The sequence below is a fragment of the Vicia villosa genome, linkage group LG6 (assembly GCF_029867415.1).
Source record: "Vicia villosa cultivar HV-30 ecotype Madison, WI linkage group LG6, Vvil1.0, whole genome shotgun sequence".
NCBI classification, from domain to species: domain Eukaryota; kingdom Viridiplantae; phylum Streptophyta; class Magnoliopsida; order Fabales; family Fabaceae; genus Vicia; species Vicia villosa.
Genome location: NC_081185.1, coordinates 153,524,524 through 153,551,653, shown reverse-complemented (window position 1 = coordinate 153,551,653; position 27,130 = coordinate 153,524,524). Strand labels below are relative to the sequence as shown.

General features: G+C 33.6%; 2 protein-coding genes across 3 annotated transcripts; both read left to right on the top strand.

The window, feature by feature from the left end:
- The first annotated feature begins 645 nt into the window (after positions 1-645).
- On the top strand, positions 646-5,688 carry LOC131610596 (probable linoleate 9S-lipoxygenase 5). The gene is made up of 7 exons (XM_058882584.1): positions 646-943; positions 2,341-2,636; positions 2,734-2,977; positions 3,068-3,406; positions 3,748-4,246; positions 4,326-4,589; positions 4,666-5,688. The coding sequence occupies exons 1-7, from the start codon at positions 751-753 to the stop codon at positions 5,417-5,419; spliced, it is 2,589 nt and encodes an 862-aa protein (XP_058738567.1). The 5' UTR covers positions 646-750; the 3' UTR covers positions 5,420-5,688.
- A 2,293-nt stretch (positions 5,689-7,981) lies between these two features.
- Positions 7,982-22,784, top strand: LOC131610595 (DNA polymerase zeta catalytic subunit). 2 transcript variants are annotated; one of them, XM_058882583.1, is made up of 25 exons: positions 7,982-8,206; positions 8,337-8,419; positions 8,848-8,905; positions 9,228-9,277; positions 9,393-9,505; positions 9,674-9,716; positions 9,797-9,865; positions 10,424-10,537; positions 10,665-10,785; positions 10,881-10,972; positions 11,060-11,238; positions 11,322-11,469; positions 12,022-13,519; positions 14,472-14,693; positions 15,186-15,547; positions 16,222-16,364; positions 16,525-17,116; positions 17,527-17,673; positions 18,433-18,708; positions 18,812-18,919; positions 19,285-19,490; positions 20,234-20,537; positions 21,442-21,684; positions 21,778-22,053; positions 22,290-22,784. In XM_058882583.1, the coding sequence occupies exons 1-25, from the start codon at positions 8,095-8,097 to the stop codon at positions 22,461-22,463; spliced, it is 5,733 nt and encodes a 1,910-aa protein (XP_058738566.1). In that variant the 5' UTR covers positions 7,982-8,094; the 3' UTR covers positions 22,464-22,784. The 2 variants fall into 2 exon arrangements, with proteins under 2 accessions (XP_058738566.1, XP_058738565.1); XM_058882582.1 differs by having other exon boundaries at positions 7,983-8,206; positions 21,442-22,053.
- The last annotated feature ends 4,346 nt before the right edge of the window (positions 22,785-27,130 follow it).

Here is a 27,130-nt window from a genome sequence, read left to right as displayed (position 1 = left end):
TGGTGGCAAAAAATCAAATAAGGGTATTTTAGACTTTTCCACAACAATTAATTTTTTTATATTATAGATTAGAGATTGATAGTTTTTTTTTTTGGAAGAAAGAAGTGAGAAATTGATGAAAGAGAAAAAAATAGAGAATAGAGAGAGAATTGATAAGTTTGATAAAATATAATAGTTGTATTATTTTAATAATAAAATTAAGAACTTTATGGTACAAAGACCAAAAAAACCACAATTTTAATGTGGTGGCAAAAAATCAAATAAGGATATTTTACAGTTTTCCACAACCATTAATTTTCTTATATTATAGATGTAACTTCGGTCTAACTTTCTTTTCTTTTGGAAAGAAAAGTATATAGTTGCAAGTAATAACTAATAAATGTGAACATGGAATATAGTGATTCACCGCAATCTTAGTCTTGCAGCAATATTTTACGACCACACCTAAAATCAAAATTCAAAAATCAATCAAAATATATATAGGAGATATGTCTTTTCACAAAGTATTTATTACACATATGTGTCCAATTTACATGTGCAAGTTTCCTATACGTGTAACTAGTTCTTCTCAATTATTTTAATTGGTAAAATTTTAAGTCAATCTATTTTTCTTTTCTTCTATAAATACTCAAACTTCCTTCACATTTCATATATAGTAACTATATTTTGAAGCTTCTTTTTATTCTTTGCTAGAGAAAAACTTTTGAGAGAAAAAGTGCTAATTGTTCTGATTCTCAAATAGAAGAAAAGATGCTTCATAAGATTGTGAATGTTCTAAGTAGCCATGATGAGAACAAGAAGATGATGATAGGAAAAGTGGTTTTGATGAAGAAAAATATGTTGGATTTTAATGATTTTAGTGCTTCTATTATTGATAATATTCATGAACTTTTGGGGAAGAAGATTTCTCTCCAACTTGTAAGTGAAGCTAAACTTGATCCTGGTTAGTATTCTCATCCTCTCACACTTTCTTCTTCTTTTTTCTTTCTTTCTTACCATTAATCATGTTTAGAATTGTAGTAGTTGATTAGTGATTAATTCATAGTTAGTAATAGGCAAAAAGTGAGTTGAATCCAAGAGATATTTTCTATATGTTAGATCTTTTCCACATTTGTTCTTTCTTCTTTGTTTCTCTCACACTCTTTTTCAGTGGAATAAAGTGTAAGTAACTTTTTCTTAAGTGCATGTTTCGATTGATTGCAAGTTTCAATATCACTTCTAATCCACTTTAATATTTGAAACTTGAGTTTTTTGTCTGGATATGTCTCTAAAATTAATTTTTTTCTTCTAAAAACAATTCTCTTGAAATTATATTTTTACCTTTCGAATTTAGGAAAATTAATTCTATATTTATCATATTTTATTTGTTATAACTCATTTTAATTTTTTTATCCTCTTTAATTTTTATTAATTATTTTTTTCTTTTTAATTTATATTAAAATTTAATGGATAAAAATATATTAAAATTAATTCTACAAACTCAATTCCCTCAAAATCAATTTTATCAACCATCAATTCAAACCTAAATAAGGATAATCGTAAAGAAAGGAAAAAATATTTTACTTCTAAGTACTGTTTATATTTATTATTACTTTTGTTCTTTTTATAATTTTTAATTTAAAAAAGTTTTGTAAATAATTTTTTATTTTTTTTCAAAACATAGAAATATGATTACTGAAAATAATAACTCTAGAAATATAATTTCAAGAAATGCTAAACAAATTCTAGTCATGCATAAAAAAACAAATAAATCATTTAAATAAAATTTAAAAAATAATTTTAAATACATGAAATTAAATATGAACAAGTACTTACATGTGAAAATTCTGAGACATTGCTTGAAAGTAATAAATGCATGGGACAAACTAATTAAATATCCAAGGAGTACACTTTTCTATTCCCCACCTTCTTCATTATTCATTAATTCTTTCTTATATGAACTAGTATTTCTTTTTTCATCAAAATTTTGAACTTTTTAATTAATATTTATTTAAAATTTTGGTTGGTTTATCCAAATATAGGTACTAAATTTTGTTAAGAAGACTTTTATTTTTTCATTATTATAAATAAAAATAAGAAAATTTTGATTTTTTTTGGCTATTCGTCTGGTGACCGACATTTTTAAGTAATTAAATTTGTTAAGTGGGAGAGTGTGGTGATGGTATGAAAGGAAGATATTTTTAATATATTTTCATTTCATTTAAAAAAATATAATTAAAAAAATATATTTTAATAAATTTAACTTGTATTTTACATGAAATATTTAAAATTAATTATTATTATTAACTATTTTTTCAATCAATGCAAATATATTATGATGAAAAATCATGAATTTTGAAGGCAATGGCATGAAAGGAAAACTTGGGAAGCCTGCATATTTGGAAGACTGGATTACCACAAACACATCATTGACAGCAGGCGAATCGACATTCAAAGTTACATTCGATTCGGATGATGTCGATGATATTGGAACACCAGGAGCATTTCTAATCAAGAACAATCATCATAGTGAATTCTACTTGAAAAGCTTGACACTAGAAAATGTTCCGGGCCAAGGTGTTATCCATTTCATCTGCAACTCTTGGGTATACCCTGCACAAAAATATCAAAAGGATCGAGTTTTCTTCGCTAACAAGGTAACTATAAATTAATATTGTAGTTAACTTGTGCATTTGCTTGTTGCGTATAGATATGTTCGATATTGATTGCGCGAATGTTGTTGATGTTTTGCAGACGTATTTTCTGAGTGAAACGCCGAAGGGACTTGTTAAGTATAGAGAAGAAGAACTCGAAACTTTAAGAGGGAATGGAGATAATGTGCAGCTCGAAGAATGGGATAGAGTTTATGATTACGCGTACTATAATGATTTGGCTGATCCTGATAAAGGTTCAGAATATGTTCGTCCGGTTCTTGGAGGGTCTAGCGAATATCCTTACCCTCGGAGGGGAAGGACTAGTAGACCGCCTGCCAAGTCAGGTTCGTTTTTTTTGCATGCGCGTGCAATCACATTTCGTTATAGTTAAGTAAGATGCGATTGAAAGGCAATTTTGATGATGATGTTTTCAGATGCTAATAGCGAGAGTAGATTGAAGCTTGCGATGAGTTTAGACATCTATGTTCCGAGGGATGAAAGATTTGGACATATCAAATTGGCCGATTTTCTGGCTTATGCATTGAAAGCTATTGCGCAAGTTATCCAACCTGAACTGGAATCTCTATTTGACAAGACTCCTAATGAGTTTGATACCTTTGAAGACGTGCTTAAACTCTATGAGGGCGGGATTAAGGTGCCTGAGGGTGTTCTTAAGGCAATTAGAGATAAAATCCCTGCTGAGATGCTCAAAGAAATTCTTCGAACGGATGGTGATAGGTTGCTCAAATATCCTGTTCCTCAAGTGATTAAAGGTATTTTTTAACCCCGGATTCTTAAACAATTTACAATTACATGTACACGATCACATGTGTATCTTTAACACACACAGACATCAAATACAATATAACGTTGATAATTATATAAGAAATTAGAAGTGTTTAAATATAACCTCATGTGTCCGTGTCAGACACCAGATATACATTTTAAATGTAACAAGTGTGATGTGTCTGTGTTAGACGCCACACGTTCATTTTGAAGTGACCCTTCTACATATATAAGATCTTCACAAGTTAAATTGCATACAATAATCAAGAAAACTCATGCATTTTGTAAACAATTATTGTATTATAATGGAACTCTTCATGATATGCAGAGGATAAATCTGCATGGAGAACCGATGAGGAATTCGCTAGAGAGATGCTGGCCGGTGTAAATCCGGTCATAATCAGTTACCTGCAGAAATTTCCACCAACATCTAATCTAGATCCTAAAATCTACGGCGATCAAACTAGTACAATAAGGAAAGAACATATTGAAAGCAACCTGGATGGACTCACAATTGACGAGGCAATAGCACAAAAGAAACTGTTTATATTAGATCACCATGACGCACTTATGCCATACTTGAGAAGAATAAACTCGACTACTACAAAGACTTACGCTAGCAGGACGATCCTATTCTTACAAAACAATGGAACTTTGAAGCCAGTGGTTATTGAACTGAGTTTGCCACATCCTGAAGAAGATCAAAAGGGTGCCATTAGTGAAGTTTACATTCCTGCAGAAAATGGTATCGAAAATTCCATCTGGCAGTTGGCTAAAGCTTATGTAGCAGTAAACGACTCCGGCTATCACCAACTTATCAGCCACTGGTATAAGTACTTTTTTTTGACAAAACTACTTTCCCGCAGAATCTTAACTTGTTACTAAATTATTTTTCATGTATCACAGGTTGCATACTCATGCAGCGATTGAGCCATTCGTTATATCTGCAAACAGGCAACTTAGCGTGCTTCACCCGATTCATAAACTATTGTATCCTCACTTCCGCGACACAATGAATATAAACGCACTCGCGCGTCAAATCCTCATCAATGCAGGTGGCATTCTAGAGGCCACAGTTTTTCCAGCCAAGTATTCCATGGAGATGTCATCCGTGATCTACAAAGATTGGACTTTCCCCGAACAAGCACTACCCGTAGATCTTATCAAAAGGTAAACAAACCATACAATTTGCAAAATTCATACTATTTTTATATGGCAATGAACTCAAAACTTGTTGATTTTTCAGAGGAATGGCTGTTGAAGATTCATCGTCACCGCATGGTCTTCGACTATTGATCAAAGACTACCCTTATGCGGTGGACGGGCTAGAGATATGGTTTGCCATCAATACATGGGTTCAAGATTATTGTTCCTTCTACTACAAGACTGATGAAACAGTGCAAAAAGACGTAGAACTACAATCTTGGTGGAAGGAGTTAATCGAGAAAGGCCACGGAGACAAGAAAGACGAGGCGTGGTGGCCAAAGATGCAAACAGTTAAAGAGTTGATTGACACTTGCACAACCATTATATGGATTGCTTCGGCTCTACACGCAGCTGTAAACTTTGGACAATATCCTTATGCAGGTTACTTGCCAAACCGTCCAACAATAAGTCGAAAGTTCATGCCTGAGAAAGGAACTGAAGATTACGACGAACTGGTGGCCAATCCTGATAAGGCTTTCTTGAAAACAATCACAGCGCAGTTGCAGACACTCGTTGGCATTTCGCTTATAGAGATATTGTCTACACATTCTTCTGATGAGGTGTATCTTGGACAAAGAGATGCTGAGAATTGGACAAATGATGTAGAGGCATTGGAGGCATTTGAGAAATTTGGAAAGAAGTTGAAGGAGATTGAAGAGAGAATTGTAGCTATGAATGGTGATGTTAGTTTGAAAAATAGAGTTGGAGAAGTTAAAGTTCCATACACTTTGCTTTTTCCTACTGGGGAAAATGGATTAAGTGGCAAAGGCATTCCCAATAGTGTCTCCATATGATTATCTGGGTCTATATTTTGCGTATTTGGGGTATTATTTACCGTTCGATTAAGATCAGACGGTTCTGATTTAAGTCGTGAACTATAAATTATAATAAAAAATAAATTCTGTATTTTTCTGAATCATTATCGAACGATTCAGAATTTAATTTCGGTTTAATATGTATGTCAAATTTTAAATTTATAAATTTGTACTTGTAGTCAATTTAGAGTTTTGTTATTTAAAATTTTATAATTAATTAAATTTAAGTAATGTATATTTTTGTGTGATCTTAATTTATAATCTTCATGTGTTTTCCCTAAAATTTAATCTTACCAAGTTTCAATTTCTAAGAAATCTAGATCAAACAAAAGCATTGCAACTCACTTTGTCATCATTTTACGTTTCTTCGATTAGTAGGAGAAAAATCACTTTTCTATTAGGTATTTGGAGATTCTCTTAAAATATTCAATATACTTCATTTTGGTTTTTAAAAGTTATATAAAATCCTCATATTAATTTCTAACACTTTTAGTTATATAGATTTCATATATTGTATTTGATTGTAACTCATCAGAATAGATCGTCAAGTCCTGCAACTTGATAGACTTTTGAGAAATAATAGGGATTTATCTGTAAGATACTCTGATGCCAAAGTGAGAAAGAAAGCAAAGGAGCACAAGTACAAGAGAGTTAGAGTATGAATAATGGAAGGGTATTATACCCCAACGGTGGACCAAGGTCTCCGTATTGGACTGAGTGTGCAGGCCCAAAAGGAGACTGCCAGGTTCTACGTGTGTAGTGGAGGCCAGCACGTGGTCTCTAACCATGTTCAACTGTCCTGAAATACCTGAAAGTGGGAGACGCAGTCTTTCGGGGTAGGATGACTCTGTAGAGTTCAAAGAGACGTGATGCCAAACCCTACGAGGAAGGGTTGTCTTCGACACGCGCGAGGAAAGTAGCTGCTAGAGGGACACAAGGGGGTGTCCTCGTATGACAGATACCACCCGACCAATGTCATTGTCCTCGTCTGTCGGGCAACCCTAGATTGGGCCTTTCCCTTAGCAGCCCTGGACTGGGCCTAAGACTATGCACTGGGTCAAGAGTCGGTCTAGTCTAAAACAATATTTAAATTGAAAAATGAATAATATTTTAAAATAAAATACATGACTCGTATTTAAAAAAAATATAATTTATACCATGAAAAACATATAAATAAGTAAATAACTATTGAAAAGACAACATTTCAAAAACTTTATATTGAGAGTTTGGAAGAAATGGCATTGAGAGACTTTAGAAAGAGATGAATTGGGGAAGAATATAATTTATTTATTTTTTAAATATTTTAGAAAAATCATAAACGGATAGTTATTACTAATATATTTTTAATTTAAAAAAATATTATAACAGCTATTATAAATTAATATTTTCATCTAAATCCTCCAAAATTTCTAAATGTTTTATATACAATTTTTAAAATAATCCCAAAATAAAGAAAATTTAAAAGAGAAAAAATATGTACTTTACACAGTTAACCAATCACAGACAGATGTGTATCCTGAGTCCTGACAAATCACATTTTTAACTTTTAAATATTGATATAAATTTATTAAATGATATGTCAATCAATCACAAACATGTATCTTATCAAATCACATATTTAATTTTAAAATTTTATATAATATACTTAAATGTTATAAGGGTTTAATGGATATGCACTGACAGTGTAAAATAGTTTTAGGGTAGTTTTACACTGTCATCCAATAGAAAACGAGCAATTCTTGCATGGACACGACCATAAATCTATATTCTTAGGCACAACCAATAAGAAGAGAGTAATTTTTAATTTATTTTTATTTTAATTTTGTTTTTAATTGGATTCATGGGGTGGTTGAGATTATGAAGGAGAGAGAAAATTCTTAATTTATTTTTTAATTAATTAAAATTATGTGATTGGTTGTGTGTAAAACAATTTCTTAGGTCCGTGTCCACCTATGAATTTTCCATAGAAAACAACCAATTTGTCATTTCATTAAAAAAATTTAAGGATAAAAGTGTGATGGAATTGAATACATGATTGTGATTGGTTGAGGGTGTAAAATTATTTTACACTGTGAGTGCATCACCCCTTTTCTCATGTTATAATTCTAGCCGATAATGATATATTAGATAATGGTTAAAATTAGTTTAAATACTCTTATGACCTTTAATCTCAATTTAAAATTGTATTTTGAAAAAATGTCTAAGAAAATTTTAGAACTTCGATCAGAGTCGAAAGCGTATTTAAGAGCATCCACATCCATACCACCCAATTTGGTGGTATAAATGGACCCCACTTAATATAATATATTATTTCACACTTCTCAATTATTTAAACCACTAATTAAAATTTGTAAATATCCATACTACCCATCTAAAAACTTAAAATGGGTCCCACTAATCACACAATATACACTAAAAAATTGAAAAGCACCGTAACATTATTTGGATATGGTGGTTATGTAATACTACACCATTTGCATTCAATTATCCATACTATTATGACACAAGTGGCACATGGCAAATACCACCCCCTATATTTACGCTCTAAGAAGCTTTTGTAATTAGAAGCTCTAACTAACTAGCGCCAAAACTTCCACCATTTTCAATTCCATTAGCGCCTTCACAGTTCACAGTGATTCTACCAGATCAAAAATATGTCAGATTCACAGCCAAACTCAGAGGTTTTCACCGTTCGTATCGTCTCCATAGACCATTACATGGCACCGCCAATCCCCGCCATCGATATCTCTTACAGCACCTTCCAAGGTACAGTATCACACTAAACCCTAACCAATTTATGCTTCATTCCGCGTTTACAGTATTCCGATTCACCGTGCACTATTTTTTGTTTTTCTTTCTGATTTGGTGTTTTCTTTTTTATACTGAAAATAATCAGGTGGAAAAGTGAACGAAGTTCCGGTGATAAGAGTATACGGTTCTACTCCTGCTGGCCAGAAAACTTGCTTGCACATACATGGAGTAAGTTTCCATTTCAATTTTGTGAAGACGGCGCGACAAAATTGATTCTATACCGTTATTCACTGTTTATGATTAATTCACACTGCAACTAGTGTCGCTAACACCTCTACCGACCGAAATCACGAAAGCTTTTACGCAACCACGACAGTTTTGAAAAACTTCACTTATGTTTTTTGTTTACTTAAATTGTTGTCATTACCGCGTCTAAGTTTATTCTAGAAAGTTATAGTCTCGATGCTGTAGTGTATATATCAAAAACCTTGATGCTGCGTCGAGATTTTTGATTGTTGATGATTGTTTAAAACCTTGGTAATAAATGCGATAAGAGCGGTTAAGCTTTTTGAATGATACAAAATTGTTACTATTTTGTTACCTTTCGAGTTGTGTTAAGATTTTATTTAATATGTTCACTGTATTATTCCTTGTAGGCTTTGCCTTATTTATATGTGCCGTGTTCAGATATACCGCTTCAACTAGACCAAGAAGGTAATAGCTAGTCATATGTCATGGTCCACGCTTTTCCAGTAGCAAGTATTTGTTTAAATCTTTTTGTTTGAATTTGCTTGATTTGATTTTTATAATGATTCTGATAAGTGAGTTACTTCATTGTCAATTTCTTATTACTCTATTTGCAAAATAATTTCCTTTCTCTGCATTACTACTCAGACCAATTTTCATCATATTCACGATGTTTTTTGATTGATTTAAGTTTGGTTCAGTGTTCTGTATCTACGCTCAAAATATATGTCAAGTTTTGGTTTAACTACTTACTCATTGCTTAGAATATCTCTTCCTTGATGCTGTACAGGTGATGCATACACCTATGCTGTAGCTGCTTCTCTTGAGAAAGCTTTGAAGGTATTTTTGGATTAGTTTGAAAGGGTTTTGCTCCCTCTATTTATGATTGTCTTTATGCATTAATAGATAAACTTTCTTATATTAAAGATGTAAAGCCAATTTTGAACTTTTACAGCTTAAAGGCAGTGCTGGGTCATCGAGACAACATGTACATGGCTGCAGTCTTGTACGAGCAAGGAAATTTTATGGATATCGCTCATCCGAAGAGTTTTTTGTAAAGATTTACCTGTATCCAGATGTTGTATACAATTTTTATTCTCTTTTGCAATATGTTTTCACATGCACAATTGCACATCGTGCACATGCCACTTTTATGTATGAGCTACGATGATAGTATGCCTAAATTATGGGATTACTTCTTACCAAAAAAGGGTAGGCCTTGACTGATTCTTATAGATATTATCCTCAAGATGTCTCTCGTGCAGCAACTCTTCTCTTGGTAGTGCTCATGTTGTAACTCCTCATCATTTTGTTCTAAATACTACAAATTTTGTTGATACTAGTACATTTGTTTTTCAGGCTGGTGCTGTTCTTGATAAAAGTTTACAGCCTCACGAATCACATATTCCCTTTATTCTTCAGTTTCTGGTATGCACTTTCATATGATGGTTTGGTATAACTGAAACCTATTACAGTTTATGTGCAACTAAGCATCATGAAAATATTTTCTGTTTAAATAATTCATTGTTCTTTACATGGCACGGCATTATCGACACCCTGAATTTACTCTTGCTGCATTCAGCTACGAAATTTGTTCTATCTAATATTGATGGTTTCCTATTATTTCTATGATTGGGATTGGCTTGGAATAATGCGGGTATTGCTTTGAGCTAGGATGATATGTTATTTGTGAATTGTGAATTGTGATACATATAAGTTGCCACTGACTTTTAATCTTCTGCTCATTTTACTTGGCAACTGTTGTTAATTTAACTTTTTGTACATGGTGAGTGTCATTTCCCCTGGTAATGTTAAATAAATTTTGCACCGTTGTTGTTGTCTTCTTTATTTTTGAAAACACACTGTGTTTGTACACTGGTGTTCTCTCATTTGATTGCCTTATTGCCTGAATAAAACATTCTTTAGCACATGTTTGCTTAGTTTGGCCTAGCGTGCCGGTCGATAAACTTTGTTTTGTTATGTTAGGTTGATTACAACTTGTATGGCATGGGTCATTTACACCTATCAAAGATGAGGTTCCGCCATCCCATGCCAAATTCTATTCACAAGAAATTAGACTTCAATAGCCAGCACCAAAAGGTGAGTTGACTTGCATGTTTTCTGAGTTTGAAATCTCCATAACTTCGTTTTTATGTTTGACTACAGTTACATTACGGTTTGACAATATGTTCCTTATGTTTGTTTGATATCGTAATCTTTTCATTAGGCAGATATTGGCGCTGATGCATGTTTTGAGTCAAATGAATTTGGTACTTCGACAAGTGATAAGGCTCACTGTCCTAAGCGTCAAAGCATCTGTGAGCTTGAAGGAGATACTTCTGTGGACGGTTTGTCTAGTTTTATGGCCATAGTGACACAAAATACGAATAATGGTTTCTTCTGCTAATATTATTCTTCTGACAACAGCATATCTGTTCTGCAGATATTCTTAATCAGCAGTTTAAAATGTTTTCATCTCTCTCACAAACAAGGTCAAATGTAAACATGGTTCAGTCACTTGTACCAATATGGGAGGTAACCTATTAATCTACTTTTCTATGTTATGCTGTCCATGTCCGGGTTTTTCTAAATTAGCTGTCCACTTGTCCTGTAATGTTTTAGGAACAGCGGAAACGGACGGGGGTTCACGAGGCTACTGTGCCTTCTGATCCTGGTAAACCACTTCCAGAAGATGTCATGAAACTTCTCTCATCTGGTCTTGACTCTGAGAAAAAATTGATTCAATTGTGCAGTGAAGCTGAGACCACTTTATTTTGCACTCCTTTAGAGAAGGAACTCAGGTTCATGTTCATCCATTGCTGATGGAAAATTTATTATATCTTATCTTATATATGAAGGCCTAACAAGCCTCAAATTGTTGCAGAGAAATAGACATAATAGGCTCAGCATCGCCACCAGCATCGCTGTGTAAATATGCCAAACTTCTTAAGGAAGGGACTGACACAAGTCCAAAGTTGTTGAAAATTGGTGAAATGCAATCAGCTGGAAATATCGGAATGTTGGACATTAAGGCAATAGCTTTTTCTAGTACTCATCTTCTATATACAATAAGATACTTTTTTAGTTAAAATTCTTAACATTTTTTAAACTTGATAACCTTCTTCTGGAGTAGAGTAGGGTATTAATAATTAATGTATATCTTATAGATGGTGAGTATGTTTTCTTCCTATTTTCCATATATATATATATATATATATATATATATATATATATATATATATATATATATATATATATATAAATAATATTTTATTTTTGTTAACTACATTTATGGATGATATATAATTCAAGTTATTAAAAAAATATATAAATTTATCAATGAATAAGAACCTGTTAAGCCATTTCAAAAAAAGAAAAGGAAAAAAGGAAACTGTTAAAGAAATAGAAAACAACGTTCTCACTTATATATAAAGTTATTCTCCTTTTCCTAAACAATAATCCCGGAAATAGAGCCAAAGGGTTTAGAATTTAGATTAACCATGACACTGTTCAACCTTTGAATTCTTTTACATGATTTGGTCTATTGAAATTTTATGTCTAATTTTGTGTTTCTTGCTTTCTAGGATGCTGATATGGAAGCACAAAATCTTCTTAAGTGGCTTGCGACTTCTCAAGCGGCAGAGGATATAAACTCTGATGACGAACTTGCATGTGAAACAGCCTTGAGCCCCTTGCTTCCTGCTGCAACAGTTGATAAGATGCTAGAGAAAGCGAATATAGCTTTTGAGAATGAGTCCCAGCAGGAGTGTCAGGATATTCTAGATTCAATTGATGATATGCTTGAGTTAGACCAACCAAAGGAAAAGCCTTCTCGTGTTGGTCACATTTGTCCTGTTGAAGCTTCATCAGACATCATGATACCCCAAGTTGATGGTTCTAATGATGATGAGTTCCCAAGTCCACGTGCTAGTTTGGCTGGAATCTCTAATGCAGTTGAGTTAAATAGTGAATACAAAAGAGCTTCTGAGTACCATTTACTGCAGAATACCGACACAAGTACAGTTACTGCAGACAAAAGGAATAGAAAATGGGGATCTTTGCCTTTTTCCATGACCGGGAAGGTTAATAATGAGAGCAAAGATTCTGCTCTCTCCGATCACTTAATCAGAAACGCGTTTAAAAATAGTACTTGTATTAAGAGAAATGTTGCCGAAGGCGCTTCAGATTCAAAAGAAGTTCATAGTATGGTTAACTGTTCGTTACGGGACTTGATGAGACGAAAGCGATCCTATCGAGTTGAACATGATGACAGGGAACCTGGAAATGCAAAGAAGCTTATTTTGGACAGGCATGGGGGACCAAAAACATGCCTTTGGCCAAAACAAATTGAATTGGAAGCAATGCAAACCGATGAAGTAGAAACTGAACTCCAGAAAAATTCTGATCATGAAGTGAGAGGTCTTGATTATTTAGTGTGTGGGAAACAGTCGCTTCCATCTGCAAATCAAAGTTCTTCTCCAATGCATGAAGGGCAAGGCCTACTTGAAACTTCACATTTTATTTATTCCATGGACAAATCTGTGGCTTGGAGGGAGAAAAACCCTAAGGATGAAACAACTTATGCAAAACCTGTAGGTTCTGATGTTTATACCCCTAATCCCTCTCTAGGCACTCAGCTGAGAACTGATGTTGATTATATAGTCAGAGCTCCTGAGAGGTGTCAGCAAACTGATTATACTGCTTTAGGTAGTAGACAGAACGCATTAGTTGATGATGAAGTTCCGCGAAAAAGTAACTGCATGGATAAAATTTCTTGTGGTAACATATGTTTTGTGCCGCATGATCAGACGAAGTCTTATGAGCATGCCATGGGAAAAAGTGTTGCAAGTGACACAAGAGTATTGCTGAGTGAAAAGGCTGATAATCAAAAGCTGGATAAAAAATTGCCGTGTGAGACTGTTGGCTCAAAACCCATTGATGACCTGAAGAGTAATCACATGAAATTAACTGAAATAACCGTACGCAATAGCTCTTCGATTGACAAGAATCTTGAAAGTAATTTGTCCTTGCCAACCTTCTTTGATACCAGTTTACATTTGGATGAGGATGATGAAATGCCAGGTTTTAACTATATCCTCAACCCAACTCTGCACCCCTCCTTTTTGAAACTTTGTCTCTATGCTTGTTATACATTGAAATTTGAATGGGTTTTGGATATGTTTTTCATCACAGAAATTTTGCTGAATATATGATTCACTCATGCTTTTCTAAACAATAGAGCCTATTTCGTACTAGCTTGTGTATTAACTAGTTGTCAGTCAGCCTTCATTAATATTTTGTGGATACAAAACTTGCCATTCTGTGGAATAGCCAGTATACAAAAGTTCGGAGGAAACAAAGATGATTCTTTTATGTTGAGGTGTCTTACTCTAGAGGTCCAATCATTTAAGAAACGTTTACAGAAGATACCCTTTTCTCAGATTCAGGGCTGATTTAATTGGAATTACTATGTTGTTAATAATTTGATTTTAACATTTTAAAGAAAATTTGATAGAAATTTTTGGCATTATTTTTCCTGGAAATTTTTTTCTTTTCACTGCCGGGTGGCTGCCTTTGGTATTATTTTTCCTGGAAAACACATGGGTCTGGGCATGAAAGTGGCTATATAAAAGCAGCCACATTTTCTGTGGAAATGGTATAGTAAATGTGAAGAGATCTGGCTGAAAATCCTCAGGCAAGCAAAACTTTACAAACTGCTATTATTTTATTCATTGTCTCTCTCCTATTGGTCCCAGAGTCTTATATTTTTGAATGTTTGTCTCCATCATATACACACGTTTAGATGTGTTATAATCCAAATGGATTTTGGTGATTTGATTTAACCAGGAAGTAAGGCATTTTTTGAAATAGTGAAATTCCTTAACTAGATGTTATGTGATGTGTAATTGACCTCATCTAGTACGATAAGGCTTGATTGTTAATTTAGCTTGTTATGTCTTCGTCCATATCCTCTGGTCTGATCTTACTGGATGTTTAATGAAACTTCTCATAAGCTTGTGTTAATTTCTTGAAGGGAATGCTCTGGATGTTTTTCTTCCTATTTCCGCAAGGAATTCCCCGAAACAGGTTGAACCTAGGAACAACTGTGTTACTATCAAAACTCCCAGATCCTCTGGAACAAAGAGTATTTCTACTTACTATCAAAATGATGGCTCTCCCCTATACCTATTAACACCTACTATTTTGCCTCCTTCTGCTGGTTCTGTGCAGAGATGGCTAGTGTGTGATGAAAGAGGTATCTACTAACATGCATGCATTTCATAGCTGATCAATGATTTGTTTTTACCCATTTCACTTACTCTAGTAAATTCACTAAAGAAATAAAAAAAGTTGGCCTTCATATCCTAAGGGAAAGGTATTTTTAATTTTTAGTAAAGTGATTTGAAAATTTGAATTGCTATATGAGTGATTCATCGGCAAGTTTTAGCAAAACAATGATTATTATTGACAGAATGAGATAGACCCAAATGTGAAGAATGGTATTCATTTTTTGTTCGGACACTGCTCTGAATTTTGGTAATAAAAGTGAGCTTGTCTTGCCAGGTTTTATCTGTTCAAAATAACTTAATATGATAACACTTAAAGATGCATACATCATAGAACTAAAAGTCTGTAACAACAAGACAAACAGAAACATCCCTACATGTCTAATGATTATGACAAGGTGATACCTGAATCTGGTTATACTAATATTCTCTATCCCGGGTATGCCCGTGCTTAAACGCAGAGGATCAGGATGCACCTGCAGAGAATCAGGATGTACCTAAATGCACTTCTGAACCTCTTCTCATGCATACTCCTGATCAAATGCGTCAAGAACCTGGTGGAGAAGATAAGGATATGTCTAGATGCACTTCTGGATCTCCTCTTAGGCATGAGCTGTATCAAGATGCTGACACAGAAAAGAAGCTTACATGTATTAGCGAAGGGCAAACAGAAAGAATAAAAGCATGCCTGGATGGCTTGCAAGATATTTCTCAGATATCAGGCCCGGAGGAGAAATCAAGTTTTACCCCTCTAAGCCAAATTGGATTTCAAGACCCTGCAAGTGTTGGCCGTGGACAGCAATTGATATTAGTCAGTATAGAGGTATTGAGCATAGTATTGTCATAATTTAATTTAATTTAATTTACAGAAAATATGTGATATTGGCTTCTAGATTACTTTGATGCCTGAGATTTGAATTTCTGGTTCTGATTTAAAGACCTTATTTTAGGAATATAACTATTTTTTCCTCACATTTTCTTAAAATTTGATTCTTAATATTGGGTGACTGACAGTCTCTTTCTCTCTTTCACGCACACACAAAACATCAAATCATCAACCTCTAATTACCAGCTATGCTTCAAAAGCAATGATGTTGATAACTCGATAGCAAACTGTATTGTTGATTTCTATTCTGGTTAATGATTTCTTTAATTTTAGTTATTAGCTTTTTATATTGTTGTTAGATGCTTTGTGGTGATATTTAATTGAAATCAGTTTTCTGTAGTTATAGTTCTCCACTACCAAATTCTTATCACTGTTACCTTCTCAGACTTCTTGCAACAAGTGATCACTATTCAGCATCATTTTTGCTCATGAATTGGGGCATCTATTTTGCTTTTATGGCTTGTTATTGAATAGCACATTTTAAGCTTGTTTTACTGTTATGTTTTAACTACATCTAAAAGTTTTAAATAAGTTTAGCTTTTGTTGTTTTTAGTTAACATCTCTATAATCTCGGCACTCACACCGGTCTAACTTGATTGCAATACTGTTAGATTCTTGCAGAATCTAGAGGAGACCTTTTACCAGATCCTCAATTTGATGGGGTAAATATTGTAGCTCTTGGTTTTCAAAACGATTGTGATGCTACTATCGAAGTTGTAGTTCTTTTGCATAATAAATATGTACCTTTTCAGAGGTATGGTAATGTCTCCTTATTTCACCAGTTATTCATTTTCTTTCTTGATTGGTTTTTTATTAGGGGAAATGTTATTCATTGGTTTAGTATACATATTTCTTATATGCTCATCATATGTTTTCTGAATCACCATTCATGTTTATTCTTAATTGGTTTGCAGAAGTCTTGATGGTCTATCAGACTGCAAAATACTGAACTTCACTGATGAGAAGCACTTGTTTAAAGAATTTACGAAGATCGTGTCTTCATCAGATCCAGATATATTGATGGGCTGGGATATTCAAGGGGGTTCTCTTGGTTTTTTAGCAGAAAGGGCTTCACATCTTGGTTTGGGATTACTTAATGATTTGTCTCGCACTCCATCTAATTCTTGGATTAATTCTCAAGACATCAAAATATCTGAAAAAAGTATCTTGGAACCGGACATCCTGGATACTCCTAGTCAAGATTGTTGTGCACAAGAAAGTTCAATAATTGAGGATGAATGGGGAAGGACACATGCTAGTGGAGTTCATGTAGGTGGAAGAATTGTCCTTAACTTATGGAGATTGATTCGCGGAGAAGTCAAGCTGAATTTATATTCAGTTGAAGCTGTTGCTGAAGCTGTATTGAGGCGAAAAGTTCCTTCACTTAACAACAATGTGCTGACAAAATGGTTTTCAAGTGGTCCAGGACAAGCAAGATATCAGTGTATCAAATACGTCGTGGATAAAGCAAAGCTGAACCTTCAGATATTAAACCAACTTGATATGGTACTGTAGCATTACAAGTTTATTGCCAATGCACATAGATTGTTTGCTTGTTTTGGCTATATAATGGGTGCATTGAAATCTCAACATATTTTCATTTATTTACACTTTGATGTTTTCATGAGTTATTTTAAGCTTCTCTCTTTGAAGTTAATGGATGAAACGATAACATCAGTTTTGGTTTCCCACTAACTTTAGCTGTTGGACTGATTACTATTTGATCAAAACCTTCCTTACTAATACTTAGGTCATAGTGGTGATATGTTATTGTATTTTGTGAATCTATAACTCTGGATTCCTTAATTAAGCTTTATTGTAATGTTTTGGGTCCAAACGTAAGTAACATTTACATCTTGTTATTGTTCATTTAATTTTTAGGCTTTTGTCATTTCTTGTTTGTTTTTATTTTTCAGGTTAATCGAACATCAGAACTTGCTCGCGTCTTTGGAATAGACTTTTTTTCTGTTCTTTCTCGAGGCTCCCAATACCGTGTTGAATCCATGTTTTTGAGGTTGGCCCATACACAAAACTATGTTGCTATCTCACCGGGAAAACAACAGGTTCTCTCAATATTCTCACATCCTCTCCTTTAACTGTGGAAAACTACAATGTCTGTGATCATCATACCAAGCAGTAGCACAGTAAAGTTTCATTCCAAAATATTATTCCGGATGTCTAGACAACATTGAGTTTAGTACACTCAATACTCTTATCCGGTTTTTCACCCACCCTCCTAGGAAGATTTCATTTTGATTTGCACTTTTGCGGTTTTCACTTTTCACAGTATCAAATTATTTAATATTGTACATCATTGTATTTATTTTTTTTTTTTCAATTCTTTTCTTTGACTAATTTACATGATAAACTGGGGGGATATAAATTTTTAGTACGGCTGTAATATAATATCATGTCTACTGCTGCTGCTACTACTACTATTATCATAAACTACCGACTGTATTCAAGGGTTCTCGCATTTTCTCACCTTATTTTTATAATTCTTCTCTAGATGTGTTATTTTAGTTGAGATAGAAGATTGAGTGTGATAAATGGAAAACTCTATGGGCATTTTTTTTTGTTTCTATTAACCCATTGAAACTGGTATTATTATTATTATTATTATTATTATTATTATTATTATTATTATTATTATTATTATTATTATTATTATATTATTATTATTATTATTATTATTATTGTTATTTTTATTAATTATTTGGGCATCATTGTTTTTTTTTACATTCCGGGGCTTCTTAATCGTCTATTTACTGTCTGTTTTATTTACTTATTCCTGAAGGCTGAACAAATCATTCTTGTTGTAGGTTGCTTCTCAACCTGCCATGGAATGCCTGCCGCTAGTAATGGAACCAGAGTCGGGATTTTATTCAGATCCCGTTGTTGTACTAGACTTCCAATCTTTATATCCATCAATGATAATTGCATACAACCTTTGCTTTTGTACATGTCTTGGCAAAGTTGGGGCATCAAAGGCCCACACGCTTGGGGTAAGTCCATTTTCACCAGAGCAACATGTTCTGCAGGCTTTAAAAGATCAAATCTTGCTCACTCCAAATGGTGTTATGTTTGTTCCTTCCAAGGTGATTCAGTCAATATTTTTTTCTATTGAGCTGTGTTGACTCGTGGAGAGAATGAACTAACTTTAATCTGTATTGTACTGTACTATACTATACTGTCATACAGGTCCAAAGAGGTATACTTCCCCGTCTATTGGAAGAAATTTTATCAACTAGAATAATGGTAAAACAAGCGATGAAAAAGTTGTCTCCTTCAGAGCAAGTCCTTCAACGGGTACGCATGTGATTTAAAGTTGAATATCTTCAAGTCACCTATTATGTTTAATACTACTAGAATGATGGTAAAGAATTGGAAACCATGTCCATATGATAATAAATTTATGTAATCTATGTTGTTCTTAAAAGTATCATTTTTCTCTTATATAATATTTACTACTGCCCATACTTACATAAAATAAAACCAATTTTACGGTTCTTTTCAATCTGGAGGATTTTCTGAATTGAATACATGCTAAAGATTTTTACATTAATATGTTGCTGCATTTCATGGATTCAGTTGTGTCTGATATATGCAATGTAGGATACACTTTTTTGAATGCACGCAAATAGATTTACCAAATAGTGAAATTTTCTTTTCAGATATTTAATGCAAGACAGCTTGCTTTGAAGCTCATATCAAATGTAACATATGGTTACACAGCTGCTGGATTTAGTGGTCGCATGCCTTGTGCAGAACTTGCAGACAGCATCGTTCAATGTGGACGCTGTACCCTGGAAAAAGCTATATCATTTGTCAATCTAGAAGATAAGTGGAATGCTAAAGTTATTTATGGAGATACTGATAGGTAACACTAACATGTACAATATCTCTATCTAGGTTAAATTGCACGCTTATGAGATGTGCCTAACCACACTTACCTCACTTACATGGTTAGTATTTTTTTCTCTGCCACAGAAGTATGCATAGTAGGACTTAAGAAACATGATAGAAGTTATGATAAAGACCATCTGACAGGAACTCTTCCATAGCATTCTTAATTTATATATTGGTGTTCTAACCCTAGCACGTGGCATCCTTAGCATTTTTATGATTGTGGGTTTAGGGTGGCTCTAGGTCAAACTTGCCAAGGAATTAATTTGCTATTTTGACCTGACTCCCCCCTCCACTCTCTTTGTTTGCATTACTAAATTAGTTGTTGTTCTATCTAAACGAAGAAAAATACAACATGTTATCTTAAAATAGCTAAAATCATTAATAAATCCCCAAGGCATTCAATCACATGAAAATTACACGAAACCTCTTTTATCCTACATCATGACATCGTTACATGTGAAAGAGATCATTGTTAGTGATTGGCTGGTAGTTGCAAAATGCCAAAATCAAACTTTTACATAGATCACCGGCATATGCTTGTTTGCTTCTTTCCATTTAAGTGTTTACAAACTTAGCTGAATTGGATATTGTAACAATTGAATGATATCCATTGTTGTATGATCTTCTGTGCAATTGTTATTATTATATAAAGTAATGGTTACTAAGTGACAGAAATTAAAAGGACAGATTAGTAAGTGAGTGTATTTGTTGCAGTATGTTTGTCCTGCTTAAAGGACGCACTGTCAAAGAGGCCTTTCAAATTGGGAGCGAGATTGCTTCTGCTATTACTGCTATGAATCCTAGTCCTGTCACCTTGAAGATGGAGAAAGTTTATCACCGGTGTTTCCTCATTACTAAAAAGCGATATGTTGGCTACAGTTATGAAAGCCCTGATCAAACTGAACCAATTTTTGATGCCAAAGGTATTGAAACAGTACGCAGGGACACATGTGAAGCAGTTGCTAAGATAATGGAGCAATCTTTGAGACTCTTTTTTGAGCACCAGAGTTTATTGGAGGTATACATGCTTGCATCTTTCTGGTATAAGTACATCACATTGAATGTAATATTTTTAAAAAATGATTATGATATCTCTAATGGTATAAGCTAATGCATGTTTTGTTATTGTCGAGGTATGGCACTGGTTTATTTTCCTTTGTCTAGTGGATATATTTCTGATTGTAAATTTTTAGATAGTTATAGGTTCTTATTCTTATCCCTATAATTAAGGGATGTTGATTGTAATCCTATTATTATAAAATGGACAAAAGGACGAGGCTTGATCTCTCAAGCAATTCAGATATAAGCTTCCTCCACTTTCAAGTGTTCAATGAAAATGAGAAGATAAAAAGTTGAGGAGGGGTTTGATTGAAAGGTTTTGATGTTTCTATGGCATTGCTTGAAAGAGGATGGAAATTCGTTTTCACTTAATTGCATACAAGATTAGAAGTGGCAGAAGTTTGTTTTGTGAAGTTTGGATGAGTTGCATTTCATATGAAGTTGTTCCACATTCTTTTTCGCGTGCTTAGTGCAAATCTGGGGCATTTCATTACCAGAATTTGCGGTTTGGATGAGTAGCATTTCATATGAAATTGTTCCACATTCTTTTCATGTGCTTACTGCGAATATGGGGCAATTCCTCACCAGTATTTGTGCCTCCTACTACAGTTTCTGCATAATTGATCACTTGGATGTTGTTGTATTCCTGTATCCTCGTCTAGTGAAAAGCCCATTTAATGAATCGACTGATCCAATTTTCCCCTTTTAATATCCCTCCTCGTTCAAGCAATTTTTTTGCAAGGAAGGAAAAGTACAAAGAAATAACAGATTTCCAACTGTTTATTCTGGATACCTCATCTGATAAACTACATTATTCGTTTAATCTGAATTCATGTTTATCTGTTCTTATTTGCTGCATGTAGGTAAAGACTTATTTGCAACGTCAGTGGAAGAGAATTCTTTCAGGCAGAGTTTCCTTAAAGGATTTTATCTTCGCAAAGGAGGTTCGCTTAGGTACCTACAGTGCAAGGATCTCATCACTTCCTCCTGCTGCAATTGTGGCAACTAAGGCAATGAGGATTGATCGAAGGGCTGAACCACGTTATGCGGAGAGAATACCTTATGTTGTAATCCATGGAGAGCCTGGAGCCCGTCTGGCTGATATGGTTGTGGATCCTTTGGAAGTTTTGGCAATTGATTCTCCATTCAGAATAAATGATCTATATTATATTAATAAACAAATAATACCGGCTTTACAGCGATTATTTGGGCTTGTTGGTGCCGACCTGAACCTGTGGTTTGCAGAGATGCCTCGCCCTATAAGAGAAGCTTCTGTAAAGCATGCATTCACTTCAAACATCCATCGAACCAGAATTGATTCTTACTATCTCTCAAAACACTGTGTACTCTGTGGTGGGTTGGTCCAGGCATCAGCCCGTTTATGTAATCAATGTTCTGCGAATGAGGTGGCTGCGGCAACAGCAGTGATTGGTAAAACTTCGAAGTTGGAGCAAGAGATGCAACATCTTGTGTCTGTAAGTATATTTGTATGTTTTTCATCAATTGTAATCAATGCATCACAGGTAGGCAGCTGGTTTGCATAAGATTATCTATTTTGTAATTTTGCTGTCTCAGATAAGGTCAAATGATAGTTTCTGTTATTTCAATTATCTGCTTTGCTTGTCTCCCTTAAGACACCCTTAGATTTGTTACTTTATGGTGTTTTCTTTTTGTTCCGGTGATTGTTAATAGGGTTTTTCTTCACTTGCAGATATGTCACCACTGTGGAGGCGGTGATAGGCTTCTCGAAAGTGGTGTGAAGTGCACGTCGATTTCATGCTTGGTGTTTTATGAGAGGCGAAAAGTTCAGAAAGAACTACTTGCCGCTACCAATGTTGCTGCAGATAGAGGTTTCTATCCAAGATGCACGATTGAATGGTTCTGAAAGCATGTTTTCCTTGCTAGGAAAATATTTTGGGCATTGTTATGTGTACAGCTACAAATGGTCTTTTACCCCTTATTTTTCTGTTTGGAGAAAAATATCCCTCAAAGTTTACCTGTATGCAAAATATACAAGTAAACTTGAAGATTACTGTATAGAAAAATGTATAAGTTAAACTTGAAGTTTAGTTTATACTTTATACAATTTTAAAACCTGTGTACTGTAAATATGTACCATAAATTTGAATGTAAATTTAAACAAAAAAATTGTATAACAGTAATATAAATTTAAATGTTTTAGATGTAATGTGATACACTTTGGTAAGGGTGATTCTGAGTTTTTGTTACACTATTGCAATTGCAGTAACATCGCTAAGGTGTAACCGAATATTTTTTATTTCATAGTGTTAAACATCTTTAAAAGGGAAAGAAAATGACAACGATGTGCTCCAAACAATGATACTTTTATTAATTTATTTTTCTGATTTTCTATTCAATGGAACAAAACAATAAAATAAAAATATATTTTTTTAGTAATTATTTTGTTTTGTTTAATGAATTTTTTTAGTAATTATTTTGTTTTGCTTAATGAATTTATTTATCTCTAAATAATAAATATATAGGAAATCAACTCTAAGACAATATGATAATGCTTTTGTAAATATAAATTAATTCAAAATCTCTCTTTATGAATTAGTAATCTTTGGATAAGAATCTAGTATATAAGGTAAGTTTTTTATCTTTTAATCAAGTTTTCATTTTTTTGGAGAATTTATTTGGTACACAATAAACCCTCATTTGTTAGGGAGTGGCTTGAGTGACTTTATTGAGTGACTTTACTGTGCAGTGACTTTGCTAACTTTGCTTGGTATGATAGATGAAAGAATAAGTAGTGAATATTATATTGGTGTGAAAAAATAAATTTTGAACTAAAGTTATCAAAGTTATGATAACACAAAGTCACTGAAACTTAGTCTCATTTGTTAATCACGTTTTCTATACATAAGAGTTAAGTATTGAACTTCAAAAAGGTGTTCGGTAGAGTAACAAGAAATAGTAGGAGGTCTAAGAAGAATGAGTTTTTTTGGTGCGACGACAAGAGCTTCAAATGTAATGTAGAATGGGTTAAACATGCAAGGTTAGTACTGTAATGCCTAATTAGTTAAATCATAGATATATAGTTTTTTTAAGTAAAAATGAGATAATACTTATAAATAGTGCATGAAGTGCATGAAATGACTTATATATGATAAACAGGTAAAACTATCTCCATATAACCCTAGAGCCATATACCTAAGTTGGAATATGATTTCCCTCTACCTTGGTGCTATGTTGGTGAGTTCAACTTTATTTTTGAAGCTCATGAACATAAAGGAAGACATGGAGTAATAAAAGAAATAGTTCCAATCTAACTGAAAGAAGGCTAGATAGGATAGTTTGCAACCAAGCTTGGTTAGATTGTCGATCCTCTAATCTTTGTTGCTCCATAACTAAAACAACTTCAAATCATTTCCATATCCTATTTGATTTTAATAATCACAACACTACCTTTAGATCCTAGTTCAAAATTTAAAGATGTGGTCTTCTCGTCTTGACTATGTCAAGCTTATACCCCATTTGTTGTAAGCTTCAAGAGTTGGCTGACCCATACTTCTGCTATCCAAAAAGCTAAAACATCTCAAGGAGCAACTCAAGACTTGGAACAAAAGTAGCTTTGGAAACATAACCAAGAAGTTTAAATAAGGTAAATCCATCCTTGACCTAATCTAGTTCTTAATATACACCAATGGCAACACTTAACAACTTAGAAAACAGGAAAATGATGCTTAATTAAGTTTAGATCAAGCTCTACAGGCCGAGGAAAGTCTTTGGCATAAGAAGACCAATATCAAGTGGCATACAGAGGGAGACAAAAATAAATATTTCTTTCACAAATTGGCTAAAGTTAGATATGCCTTCAACAAGATAAATTGTATTAGAGATAGTGACCACATCATGACTGATCCAGATGATTTTCATGAATTTCTGGTTAAACATTTCAAGAATACTTTTTGCAATATACTGGTTTCAACGACAATGGTCTAATTAATGAAGTTATTTCATCTTTAATATTGCATAAGTTAACTCCATACCTACCATGATTCCTAGCTCTGAGGAAATTAAAAGTACAGTCTTCAACATGAACAAAGAAAGTGCTCCAGGTCCAGATGGATTTGGGACATTTTTCTTTCAAACTTACTAGGACATAGTGGCTCAAGATGTGATAGATGCTACTCTATAATTTTCAGCACTTGTTTAATTCTCCCTAAGTTCGACTCTAGCAATATTATTCTTATTCCTAATTCAAAAAATGAAGATTTTGTGGACCATTTTAGACCTATTGGATTAGCTAATTTCAAATTCTATATCATCATAAAGATTATATCAAATGCAATAGCTGAGGCGATGTCATCAATCATTTTTCAAAATGAAATGGCCTTTATTAAAGGGATGGCGGATCAAAGACTGAATTTGTATGACTTCTAAAGCCATTAATGTCTTACACATTAAGGCTTTTGGAGGCAACATGGCTCTGGAAGATAGATATCAAGAAGGAATTTGATACCATTGGGTGGAGTTTCCTATTAAATGGTCTAAAGAAGTTTGGTTTCAATGATATATTTTGTGGTTGGATTGAAGTCATTCTAAATTATGCAAAGTTATCTATCTTTGTAAATGGTAATCAGAGGGTTTCTTTGAATGTCGAAAAGGGGTTAGATAGGGTGATCCCCTCTCCCCTTTTCTATTTTCTCTGACTGAAGAAGTTCTTAGCCAGTCAATTGATAAACTGGTGACTAATGGCACTTTGAATCTTATCAAAGGACCTAGAGGCACCTATGTTCCTTCCCATATACTTTATGCAGATGATGTGATGATTTTTTTGTTGCAAAAGCAAGATATCTAACATTCAATCCTCGATGAAGTTTCTCTATAGATATGTAATTGCATAAGGTCAAGTAGTTAACCCTTCAAAATCAACCATTTATGCACGGGTTTTGTCTCAACAAAGACTAGCTTCAATTGCTCATATGCTTGATTTCTCAATCGTACCAGTGTCGTTCTTATACTTAGGCATCCTTATTTTCAAAGTAAAACCTAATGTTATCTTTCTCCAACCTATAGTTGACAAATCCAAAATTCTAGCTAGGAAGGCATCTCTTCTCTCCATGTTTAGTACAGTTCAGCTGGTTAAAAGTGTTATTCAAGATATAATGATTTATAAATTTATGGTTTATGCATGGCCAATTTCTATTTTAAAGAATATAGATCTTTGGTTAAGAAATTTCATATGGAGTGGTAATATTCAAACAAGGAAGATCATCAAAGTGGCTTAGCACAAGAGTTTGTAAACCCTATGAGAAAGGAAGGCTTGGAACAAGATTCATTAGATTCATCAATAAAGCTGCAAATCTTAAACTGACCTAGGATTTTTTCAATCTTGACTTGCAATGTGTTAGAAAGGTGACCTCAAGCACAAGATGGAGGACGGTGAATTGTGGTTTTTGAAATTCGTGATTAATTTTATACTTTTCTCGATTTAAATCATGTTAGTAGTTTCTTAAGAGTAAATCACAACAAAATAAAAACAAATAGAAAAAATTTAAAGAGAGTAAGAGTTTTAGAGATTAAACCAGAGAGTTATCCAGGTTTGACCGAACGTTGTCCTAGTCTTGTCCCCAAGATTCCTTCTTAAAATTTTGACTATAAACTTTTGAGCTTTTATAGGTTATGCCCATGAACCTTAATACAAGTTGATCTTGAGATTTTTATAGGCTTATCCCCAACCAAGAATAAATTTTACTCATGGATAAGTTAATGAACCTGCTTAGAGATTTTCATGTTGATTTCAATAACCAAAAGCATAACTTTTCCCGACAAAGCTCAATAAACCACAACAAATATTTTAAAACTGGTTTATCTCATAAACAAACTCAACCCCCTTAGAGTACCACACTTTTAAAAGTTAAACAAACAACACAACCTCTCAAAAAATTCTTCCTCATAAGCAAAGCTTCCCTTACAAGCACTAAGATAATATCAAGTGAAAGATAAATTTTCTAAAGAGAAAGAGAAATAATTTTAGAGAGATAAATTCTAAAGAAAATATAAAATGGTAGTAAGTGGTGTGAAATGAAGTGGAGACGAACCTCCTTTATATAGGAGTTGGAAAATCCAAAAGTGAAAATAATCTATGGGCCGAAATAATGAGCAAATTGATTGGCATTTCTCCAATCGATTGACAAGCTCATTTTTAATCGATTAGCAAGCCCAAAAAGGAAATATTGCATATGGAACCATTGCAAGTCATTAATCTGATTTCATAATTTTTTTATTAAATAATTAGCTCTTCTCCAATTGATTGGAACTTCTCTAATCAATTGGCTGGGTCAGAATTTTTTTCCAACTGATAGACACTGCTACCCATTTGACTGGTCATTTCAAAAATAGTTTATAAATGGTTTGGACAACTCTTTAATCAAATATCATGGCTTAGAAAATAATTTTTACGATAAAAACATTTGAAAGATATTTTTAGGTGTGTGTGAGTTTCCTAAGTATTTATAAGCTACTCCCTTACTTTTACAGTACTCGGGTCCCTCAGACAGACAAACAGGCATACTCCCTTTCGAG

Bases quoted from the DNA above. Each gene is read 5' to 3' on its own strand.
- LOC131610596 (XM_058882584.1), top strand. From the start codon at position 751: ATGCTTCATAAGATTGTGAATGTTCTAAGTAGCCATGATGAGAACAAG. The intron at 2,637-2,733 runs GTAACTATAAAT...GATGTTTTGCAG, and splicing joins GAGTTTTCTTCGCTAACAAG to ACGTATTTTCTGAGTGAAAC. The intron at 3,407-3,747 runs GTATTTTTTAAC...CATGATATGCAG, and splicing joins TGTTCCTCAAGTGATTAAAG to AGGATAAATCTGCATGGAGA.
- LOC131610595 (XM_058882582.1), top strand. From the start codon at position 8,095: ATGTCAGATTCACAGCCAAACTCAGAGGTTTTCACCGTTCGTATCGTC. The intron at 8,420-8,847 runs GTAAGTTTCCAT...TATTCCTTGTAG, and splicing joins CTTGCTTGCACATACATGGA to GCTTTGCCTTATTTATATGT. The intron at 11,470-12,021 runs GCAATAGCTTTT...CTTGCTTTCTAG, and splicing joins TCGGAATGTTGGACATTAAG to GATGCTGATATGGAAGCACA.